General features: G+C 37.1%; 2 protein-coding genes across 3 annotated transcripts in view; both read left to right on the top strand.

Moving 5' to 3' along the window:
* Nucleotides 1-2,709, top strand: part of LOC107671561 (dual specificity protein phosphatase 13-like) — a 3,495-nt gene extending 786 nt beyond the window's left edge. Inside the window, exons 2-4 of one of the 2 annotated variants that reach the window (XR_001632214.1) lie at nucleotides 186-403; nucleotides 1,008-1,279; nucleotides 2,691-2,709. Coding sequence is in view for 1 of the 2 variants with exons in the window: in XM_016464478.1 (XP_016319964.1) it covers nucleotides 186-403; nucleotides 1,008-1,219 (430 nt within the window). In the remaining variant the exon portion in view is untranslated. Of the gene's footprint in view, nucleotides 1-185; nucleotides 404-1,007; nucleotides 1,309-2,690 lie in introns of those variants that run through there. The other variant, XM_016464478.1, reaches the window with a different exon arrangement.
* Nucleotides 2,710-4,901: 2,192 nt separating this feature from the next.
* Nucleotides 4,902-7,223, top strand: LOC107671562 (dual specificity protein phosphatase 13-like). The gene is made up of 4 exons (XM_016464479.1): nucleotides 4,902-4,986; nucleotides 5,415-5,543; nucleotides 5,628-5,845; nucleotides 6,463-7,223. Coding segments are annotated over exons 1-4 (594 nt in total). The 5' UTR covers nucleotides 4,902-4,984; the 3' UTR covers nucleotides 6,708-7,223.
* The last annotated feature ends 3,235 nt before the right edge of the window (nucleotides 7,224-10,458 follow it).

Here is a 10,458-nt window from a genome sequence, read left to right as displayed (position 1 = left end):
TTATTGTTATTTTAAAATAAGACTTGAAAATAAGCTGTTCTACCAAAGTAGCTTATTTGTTTGAGATTCAATCATACACTGCGCATCCCTCTAGTGAACTCGAATCTGCCGTTAAATCACTTTTAATGACTGCCATAGTGGTTGCCCTGTTACATTACATAACACATCTTTCACTTTTTCTATAGGGCCATTGCTCAAAATAGAAATGCTTTGATGAAAATGGGTATCACTCATGTCTTAAATGCTGCCCATTCCAAGCAAGGCAGCATTGGGGACCAGAGTTATTACGGCAATACAATTGTGTATTATGGCATCCCAGCAGAAGACTCTTCATCATTTGATCTTAGTGTGTACTTTAAATTGGCGGCTGATTTCATCCACAAAGCCTTGAGGAAGAAGAACGGTAAGTGACCACAGTCAGTGATATTAATGTAATGCTAAAATACAAATGGGAATCTAAATGCATTGGGGAGAATTCTGAAGTCCACTCTGAAACTACACTCTAAAAAATGCTGGGTTGTTTCAACCCAACTTTGGGTCAAATATGGACTAACCCAACCGTTGGGTTACATTTTTACATTAAATTTTTAACCCAAAAGTTGGGTTAGTCCATATTTGACCCAAAGTTGGGTTGAAACAACCCAGCATTTTTTAGAGTGTACAACACTGATTCGTATAAATAGTCAATAAGTATTTGTACAACTAACCCATATGACACCAAAACCATCAGTGTTTACATGGTTTGAACTAAAATTGTTGTGTTATGCAACAAATAGTTTTCTTTTACATTATTTTGAAAAAAAAAAAGAAAAGAAACTCATTCTGTTGTAGTTACTTCTGTTATACTCTAAAAAAATCTGCATTTCCTCTTTATCTTTCAATTTCCCTCTAAACCTGATAAACAGCTCATGTTGAAAATTAATTATATTAGAGATATCCATATTTCAGAAAAATGAAATGGTTCAGTATTAACAGCTTCTGACAATTATGGTGTCTTTTATCCATAGGAAAAGTGCTTGTTCATTGCATCATGGGAATGAGTCGGTCTGCCACTCTGGTTCTAGCATACCTTATGCTGCGTCAGCGTCTTACTCTCCCTACTGCCATCCAAACAGTTGTACTGCGACGAGCAGTCTATCCTAACAGGAACTTTTTGAGCCTTCTCCTGGATTTAGACATTCAGCTACATAGAAAGCGAATGCTGTGTCCTATTCTCTGACAGAAAAACACATATGTCATGAACACAGATACACATGCATTTATTTTATATAACTAAAGGGTGAGGAAGTATGTTTACATTATTTATGATATATATATATATATATATATATATATATAAAACTTATGCCTTTCAGGTTTAGTGTATGTATAGACCATCTTTGTACTTTTCCATACATTTACAAGGTTATTAAATAGTTTAAGAATTTAGCTAAAACACTTTAATATTGAATGAAAGCTTTAATATTGACTTAAGACATTTTTAACTTAATTGACATCTGACATGTTTTCAGTCATATTAACATGGGTGACTTTAATGTACACTGTAGTGTAAATAAAGTAAATGAGAATGTTTCTTTTTTATGAAAGTCTATATGATATATTCAATTTGCAGCTCTATGAACCACAGCACACAAGTGCCACATGCTCCTCACACTGCAAATAATATTTAACAGTGGAGTCAGTATTCAGCGTAGAATACCAAATTAAGCCGTATTAAATGATTGAATTGTGGTTTATTATTCAGCTGTAGGCAGCCACATTTGGAGAAATATGCAGGCCAAGCACAACACTCTTCTGTTGACTCAATCCTAAAAGCCTTGTTTAAATGACTGAGCAGCATTCGCTGATGTGATTTTAGTGCACCTTTTTGTTTTAATAGCAGAATAATGTGTTTCATTCAGCTCATTGATTCACAGAAGTTCCTTTGTTATCTTGGAGAATATTTAGTGGTGTATAAATGCACAGTATAGTTAAATGCACTGTATACTTACATTTAATTGCACATTAGACTCAATTGACTATGAGCAGGATGAATATTGAATTTGTTACACTGTTAGATATATCTGCCTACGTTATGTATTTTTGAAAGTGTAACAACGGCACTAGTGGATTTACATTCAGATGTTTCATACAAACAAGGTGCCAAATAAACTTAATATTCATATGTATGTGTTCAAATAAAAAAAATTTAAAGTTCTTTGGTTTTTGGTGTGTTTTTTTCCTTGTATTCTCATAATAGTTGTGAACAAACTAAATGCAATTTCTAAAATGTAAAAAAAAAAATGTTTTATGATATGTAATATATTTCTATTGATTTATCTCACTTTCAGATAGATACTCTATGAAAAGCGACATGCTCCTCCCACTGCAAATAATAGAACTAAATGCATGTGTCAGTTAAAACTGTAAATGACCCTGTCTAAAGTACAACATTATTCATGTAGTTTTGCTTTGTTTTCCCTTGTGCTTCTGGCTGTTTCCAGCAGGGCGCAGTGTTGTGCCATGAAATGTTTGCAAATAAGGTTTTCTTCAAACAGTGTAATTAGATTAATTAAAATCTTGCTGTTTTTTATGCTGAGTATCCTTCCATAATATTTTTCTTTTTCTTTTCATCTGATATCCTTCATATGCTACATTAACAGATCCACATTCAAAGAAAATGACATTGTCTATGACATTTCATCATGCAGATGTACTTGAACGACCCCATAACCCAACCTACCAAAACTGTAACAGCATTAACTGGACGAGCCAGCATGACCTGCAGCTGTGCAGCCAGAGGAAGCAGGACCAACACGAGTCCCTGGACACACATTGCTTTCAGAGAACATTCAATTAAGACACTACTCTGCTTCCTGATTAGCAGCTTGGCATACACTGTATGATGATAAATCATGGAAGCAATTGAGAAGAGAAACAGAGAACAGATGCAAGCAGCTATGCCAAAGTGTGTGTATATATTTTCAGCTAAGCTAAGTCATCTCCTGATCTGACTGTGGAAGAACCAGAGGCACAGAGGGGGCGATGTTGATGACCACATTAGTGTCACACAAGTGCTCTGAAAAGCATATGCATCTGTACATGATTACATCGTGTCAGTGTTTTCTCAAGGAAAACTGTCAAGACTAAGATATCATAGATAAAACGAACAAAAACAAATCAGCCCAGCAGCAACATATATTTTAACTAAAACAAACTGCTTTAAAGAAATAGCAATAGTAAAGCATAGCTAAATACATATTCAACTTTTTATATGCTTTTGAAAAAAGTCAGTAAAAAAAATACAGTAAAAAAAAAAAAAAGTGAAGTGACATGTGGCCAAGTATGGTGACCCATACTTGGAATTAGTGCCCTGCATTTATCCCATCCAAAGTGCACACACACACACACTGTGAACACACACCCAAAGCAGTGGGCAGCCATTTTTTGCTGCGGAGCCCAGGGAGCAGTTGGGGGCTCAGTGCCTTGCTCAAGGGCACCTCAGTCGTGGTATTGACAGTGGGAGGGAGCACAGTACATTCACTCCCCCCACCTACAATCCCTGCCGGTACAAGACTCAAACCCACAACCTTTGGGTTACAAATCCAACTCTCTAACCATTAGGCTAACAGTTTAATAGTGAAACACTATTACAAATGAAACTGTTTTCTAATACATTTTACATTGTTATTTATTCCTGTGATGGCAAAGTTGAATGTTCAGCCATCATTACTGCAGTCTTCAGTGTCACATGATCCTTCAGAAATCATTCTAATATGCTGATTTGGTGCTCAAGAAACATTTCTTATTATTATCAGTGTTGAAAACAGTTGCTGTCTAATATTTTTGTGGAAACTGATACAATTTTATTTTAAATGGAAACTATAACATTCTAAGTCTTTATGGTCATTTTTTTTGAGTGAATTCAGGAAGTCTCCATGACTTCAAAAACCACAAAAGAAAAGCAGTCTGAATGATTCTTGGATTGGATCTACCACGGTAATTTGAAATTGGCAAATTTGGACCACTCAATACAAATTACATACGCTGCTTTTCCAAATAAATATTAAAGAAAGCCAAGCTTAGTCATTATAATGCACAGTGTATTCTTTGATTCACCAGGACAAGGACTTTAAAAAAAGAAACAGAAAAGTCTATTAAATTCCATGAAACATACTATGTGTTTTTGTGATTCTTCTGATACAGTATGAGGTTTCAATAATAGTAAGTAATAATCACCTCTTGAGGAAGAACAGGTGTATGCGGCTTTCACACCTAGGCCATTAATTCCTTTTTATTAGCTTCATAAAACCATAATTACTACGGGGCTCAAAGCCTATTTTACCGGCATGGAAAGAACAACTCTTAGTTAAGTCTTTTCCTGTTTTACACATATAGCCTATTTACTGAAGCATTTGAGCACTAACTAAACAGTTTCAGCTGGAGTGCAAAGAAGACAGCGTATCTTTGAGAGGGATATCTGATACGCTCCAATTACGAACATGTCACTGTACTTGCATGTGCAAAGATCTCACCATTTATCAAAGACTCGCCCTCAAGGCAAATGAAAGGAACATCTGGATTTCAAGAGTGTTTAACCTAGCAGCTGGCGAGACCTCATGAGATGTGTATTTCCCTGCACAATGACTCATGATAAAGATGCATGCGTGCAATGAAAGCCGCTGATGACCCACCTTTACCTTCGTCTGCACTGCAAGAGTGATTTACAATATTGGGAGTCTAGCCAAGATATACACAATATGTGCAGAACATGCTCAAAAGATCATTGTCTAGGGAAAGACAGTCTTCTAAAAGCAAACCTGACTGCCCACTAAGACCCGGAAAAGGTCTTTGTATCCAGGGAGGTTTATAATTATACACCATTTAAAAAAAGAAACAGCCTCCAGAGACATATCTGTGGACTGGCTGTCGACAACGTCCCTGACCAAGGAGAGAAGAGCAGGCAATCTGAGAACGAGGGAAAAAAAGGGCCACCGGCTGCAAAATGTAAGTTCACAAAAGGAGAGGAGATTTTAGAGGCTTTTAGAAAGTAACATTTTGGTGTTTTTGAGAGCTATTACAGAAGCTAACCTCACTCAATCACTCACGGCTCTGTCGTCGCACGTTTTCTTTCCCACACCTGAGCTGTAAACACATTTGCCACAACAGTCAAGAAATCCTAAGTGGAATGATAGTCCATAAAAAGCCCTCAGTATTCATTTTAATGATGTTAAGAGCTGAAGTGGAGTGTCAATGCACTCTCAGCCTCTTAGCAACAAGAAGATTTCACGAGCAATGGCCTCACGTGGGCTCAACTAGTTTGATGGGCTACTGGAGAATGCATCTGAACTGCATGTCAGGCAACGTGATAATATCCAAAACCGTACTGCAATTTTTAAATAAAAAATGTACTTTTAAAAATATTTTTGGGCCAGGATGTCTCTCAAGGAGCTGTGTGCCTATGAAACACCATCCGTTGCCGAAATGCAGAACTTCCTGTTGGCTGACAGACGGCCCACTGGACATGTCAACCAAGTGTGGCCTAATGTGTACATTGGCAATGAGTATGTATTATGTTTTCTGTTCAAATGGAAATTGAATGAAAATGTACAGAACTACAGATGTTCGCTGTGTTTGTGTTTTCTCAGGTTTGCGGCACGAGACAAGTCAATGGTGTATAATATGAGGATCACACACATTGTGAATGCTGCTAGTGGACCCCCTCATGTCAACACTGGAGCCCGCTTTTACAGAGACATGGATATTGATTACTATGGAGTGGAGGCTGATGATTCCACAGATTTCATCATAAGTGTGTTTTTCTATCCCACAGCAAGGTTTATACGAGCTGCGTTGTCAAAAAACGGTGAGTTAAATTGGAGGAAACATTCTCATGAACATTCTTAATGCAATATTCAATAACATATCACTGGCAAGTCTGTAACTATGTACAATATAAAAAATCATTACCTTGCTTTGCCCTACTTGGGGAATGCTTCATTTTCCCACCTAAGTCGCGCACTACGACTACTACAACCCAGCAAATGTGGCCCTTTTTAGTTTAAAAATGACATGTTTCCACGTTCCTCTATTTTTATTTCCACTTTACAACTTCTTTTTCGAATAGTTGTTAAAGTCGGCGGTGCAAATATGATCCCCAGATTGTACATTGTATTCAGAAATGAAAAATGTACAAATGAAAATGTAATTCATTTTTTTAATTTTCAGCTCTTTTATTTAGTTTTGTGCTTTGGCTAATTAGGTAATTTAGAAACAATTACCTATCACTCTCCCTTTTCATTATGTGAATGTTTATTAAAATTCATTACATTAAAACTGACTTGACCTGAGATCAAGTTTGAACAGTATGATCTTAAAAAAAAAACAATGTCTAATGGCACTGAAGCATTCTTTTGGCTATAGCCTACTAAGAGGCATTTGCACTGTAAAAATGTCATGCAATGATTCTGTTCTGTTCTTCAGGAAGAGTATTTGTCCATTGTCTGATGGGAGTGAGCCACTCTGTCACCCTGGTGTTGGCCTTCCTCATGATCTATGAGGATCTTACTCTAATGGAGGCCATTAAAGCTGTACGGCAACACAGGGACATCTGTCCTAATCCTGGCTTTCTTAACCAGCTTCGACATCTTGACATGAGCCTCGTCCGAGAGAGGAAGAAAAAAACTGGAAGATTACAAATTATAACTGAAATCTTGGTAACAATGTGATGAATCCCATTTCAAGCGTACATCCCTTAAGGGCCTCCTTCCCCGTGGCCTTGACCCAGTTCTGTTGGGACAGATCTTATTTGCTAATATCCATTGTAGTGCAATGGCAAAGTGGGTATCAGAAGGCAAAATTGAAGGGTTTCCCCATAAATAGTGAATAACCTCCAAAGGGCAGCAGGGTCGCAAATTTCTTCCAGATGAGTTATACTTTGAACTTGTCTCGAAATGAGCCAGCAAGCATGTTTTTTTTTTTTACTGGAGTGAAGTGAAACGTTGTGGCTTGCTCTTTATCATGGGAAGGTTGAGGAGCCATGCATGGCTACACGACTTAAGGGTGGGTCCCCTGTAGTGAGTTTCTAATGGGTATCATATGCTTCAACATATTTATGGTTTCTGGTCAAATCCACTGTGTTGTAAGCCACAGAATTTTTATGAAATCGATGACAAAAAAACTATGTGATAAAAGAATTTAAATTTCTCAGTCCAGTGGAACAGACCAAAAATGTCACATTGTTCCCTCTGATATATTTTCTTGTCGACAATGGAAATAAATGACATAGTACAGAATTATGGAATTGTGTATTTTGTTTTGAAAGAGGACATCTGTTAATTTTCACCTAAATTCCCATTGGTGACTGTGAAGGCAAACGTGACGACAGAAGCAGAAAGTTCAAATGAATACAAACTGTCCCATGAAAATGTGCATTGATCATTCTACTCAGAACACATGCATCGAATTAACACAGAATATAAGGCTATATCATTGATTCCAGAGATTTCTAACTCTTTTTTTTTTACAGGAAAGCTCCTAAAGACAAACCATCTGCCTCTCAAATGCAGGCAGTGTATGAGGTGCCATCTATATCGGATCTGCGGTGCCTGCTGCTGACAAACAGACAGCCTTTCAGACCTTTCAGACCTGTCAGTCTTATCTGGCCTGGCCTGTACATCGGAGATGAGTAAGTACTGAACCGTCACAGCCTTAAACTATAGGTGCCTGTGTCTGCAGTTTATTCTATATATGTGAATGATGTAATTAAAAAAACATGAAGTGTTAAACAGCCACTCATTTCAGGTCAACGGCTCGTGATAAAGGAACCCTCGCTGATCTGGGAATCACTCATGTTGTAAACTGTGCCGACGGGCCGCATCGCATCAACACGGGCGCCCAGTTCTACTCAGACATGAGCATAAGCTACTGTGGACTGATTTGAGCCAGTATTTCTGCTCCACTGAATCCTTCATTAAAGCAGCACTCACTCAAAATGGCAAGTCTGACTTCCATGACCTTTTTCGGGCTAATTTTGTCAGTGATTGCATAGAAATTAAAATAAGCAGAGCAAAAGAATAAATGGAACAATGGCGATACAGTCGTTTGAGTAAATGACAGAGTAAATGACATGATGACATTTTGATGACACCCTTTTAAGATGAACAAAAGCACTGAACAATCAAAAAAAAAAAAGATGCTCAAAAGTTTGGGGTTGGTAAGATTTTAAAACGATTTTATGTATGCAGTATGCAGCTTCATATCAAATTATGAATCAACTTTCATGGAAGATGAACTGCTGTAATGTAGTATGGCTGTAATACTTTTTCAACAGAGAGAAGCTATAAATAAGATCATTGTGCTGCTATCTCAGGCATGAAGTATGAACGTCACTCCCCACATACTGGGCACATAATTTTTTTACATTTTCTACATTTCACGCATATGCTATAACATACTTTACAGGAGTATATAAAACAAAGTCTAACGGAAATGTAGCTAGAGACACAGATTTTTTTTGGAACATGTGCTGGAATGATTTGAAATTCATGAAAATTAAGACCTCGTCTCACAGTAATAGAGCTGCTTTTGTGGGAAAGAAAGAAGATTTCAAGGTTGAAGAAATAAGTGAAGCTGACAAAACAGTAAAAGGAATTCAACATCACCAATTTAATGACTTCCCTGTCAAGGTGAGTGATGGTGGTGACTTGAGTATGAGAGGAGGGGGAAAAAAACATCCAGTGCTGATGGTTTTGAAAACCATCCCTCTCCGGAGATGATTCATGTGTCCTTTTCACATATCTGGGAAGCGAAAAGCAATTACCATTCCATTTGCAGCAGCCAAGCTCGCATTACAGAGACTGTGTTAAACTCGGTTCAAAAAAGAAACACCTTTTGGATTAAATTACAAGCACAGCTCTACAGAGATTTCCTATTTTTGTCAAATGTAGTCACTGGGCGCCAGGAAGGACAGCTGCCTGTAGGAGGGCTCGCAGCAGGCAGTGTAAGGAGGGAATAATTGGCTGGTGGAATTGGGCCCAGGCTGTACCGTCTCCTCTGGGACAAAAGTCAGATTCACTGGCCTTTGACTGAAGCTGCCATCTTCCTCCCTTGTATCTGTCACGAACCACAAACATGACAACACAAGCACGATCTGTGATAAGAACATGATTTTTTTTGTCAAATTTGCATAATGATGTGATATTCCACTCCTCAGGGCTATGGGGCATGTTTGAGGGGTGTCTTATAGACCAATTTTTCCCATTTAGATTTTGAGCAGTTTTTAAGGAGCTAACATGCTGCGCAGAGATATACAAACAAGCTTTCGGTTCATAACGGGGGTTTATACTGACAGTGAGGGACCATTTTCACATTTCTGGTTTTGGAAAGTTTGGAATAAATTTTAGCAGGGTTAACTTCTATACAGACGTACGTGGGGGACCACAGCAAATATCATTTTTGTGTCCACATATTGCTTCAATATTCTCAAAACATGGGAATATAACAAAGCAATATATGACCTTGGACCACAAAACCAGTCATAAGTGTCAATTTTTCGAAACTGAGATTTATATATCATCTGAAAGCTGAATAAATAAGCTTTCCATTGATGTATGGTTTGTTAGGATAGGATGATATTTGGCCGAGACAACTATTTGAAAATCTGGAATCCGAGGGTGCAAAAAAATCGCCTTTAAAGTTGTCCAAATTAAGTTCTTAGCAATGCACATTACTAATCAAAAATTAAATTAATTTATTTACAGTAGGACATTTACAAAATATCTTCATGGAACATGATCTTTACTTAATATCCTAATGATTTTTGGCATAAAAGAAAAATCAATAATTTTGACCCATACAATGTATTTTTGGCTATTGCTACAAACATACCCGTACAACTTAAGACTGGTTTTGTGGTCCAGGGTCACATTTAGTGTTGCAAATATAAAATAATTTTTCTTAAAAAAAACAAAAACAAATTTCTCCTAGAAATACCATTCATGACAATGTCTGTTTTAGTTGGTTTACATACTAGAATAGCATACAGATACTCAATTAGCCTGATTAGCTTAATTTATATACATTTGCACTTACCCTGCATGTATTCACAACTATCTTTAATGTAATTATGTAATTTCAGTTATTACAATGAATGACGTTTAATTATTCATTTTTTAAGTTTATCTAGTGCAAGAAATTATATAGTCAAATTTGTTTTAGTATGCACTATATAGTAACTATATACATATTTTAATGTCTTTTGTGTGTACTTAGTAGAAATATTTACTAACAGATGATGGAGACCCGATTTCTCATGACATCATGACAGCGAGAGACACACTCAACTTTATCCAAACAAGCAGCTATGAGGCGACTATCAATGTGAATGCAGAAAGTGATCCACAGCAGGGACGGGCAGAGAGTTCCTCAGGGGCAGGTGCTCAAATGTAAAATAGGGCCAATGTAAAAAAAAAAAAATTT

This window comes from Sinocyclocheilus anshuiensis, unplaced genomic scaffold (genome assembly GCF_001515605.1).
Source record: "Sinocyclocheilus anshuiensis isolate Anshui unplaced genomic scaffold, SAMN03320099.WGS_v1.1 scaffold5672, whole genome shotgun sequence".
Classification (NCBI taxonomy): Eukaryota; Metazoa; Chordata; class Actinopteri; order Cypriniformes; family Cyprinidae; genus Sinocyclocheilus; species Sinocyclocheilus anshuiensis.
This window is presented reverse-complemented; position numbering and strand designations above follow the sequence as displayed.

Excerpts from the sequence above, each read along its gene's own strand:
- LOC107671562 (XM_016464479.1), top strand. Across the intron at positions 5,544-5,627 it reads AATGTGTACATTGGCAATGA|GTTTGCGGCACGAGACAAGT; the intron begins GTATGTATTATG and ends GTGTTTTCTCAG. Across the intron at positions 5,846-6,462 it reads AGCTGCGTTGTCAAAAAACG|GAAGAGTATTTGTCCATTGT; the intron begins GTGAGTTAAATT and ends TCTGTTCTTCAG.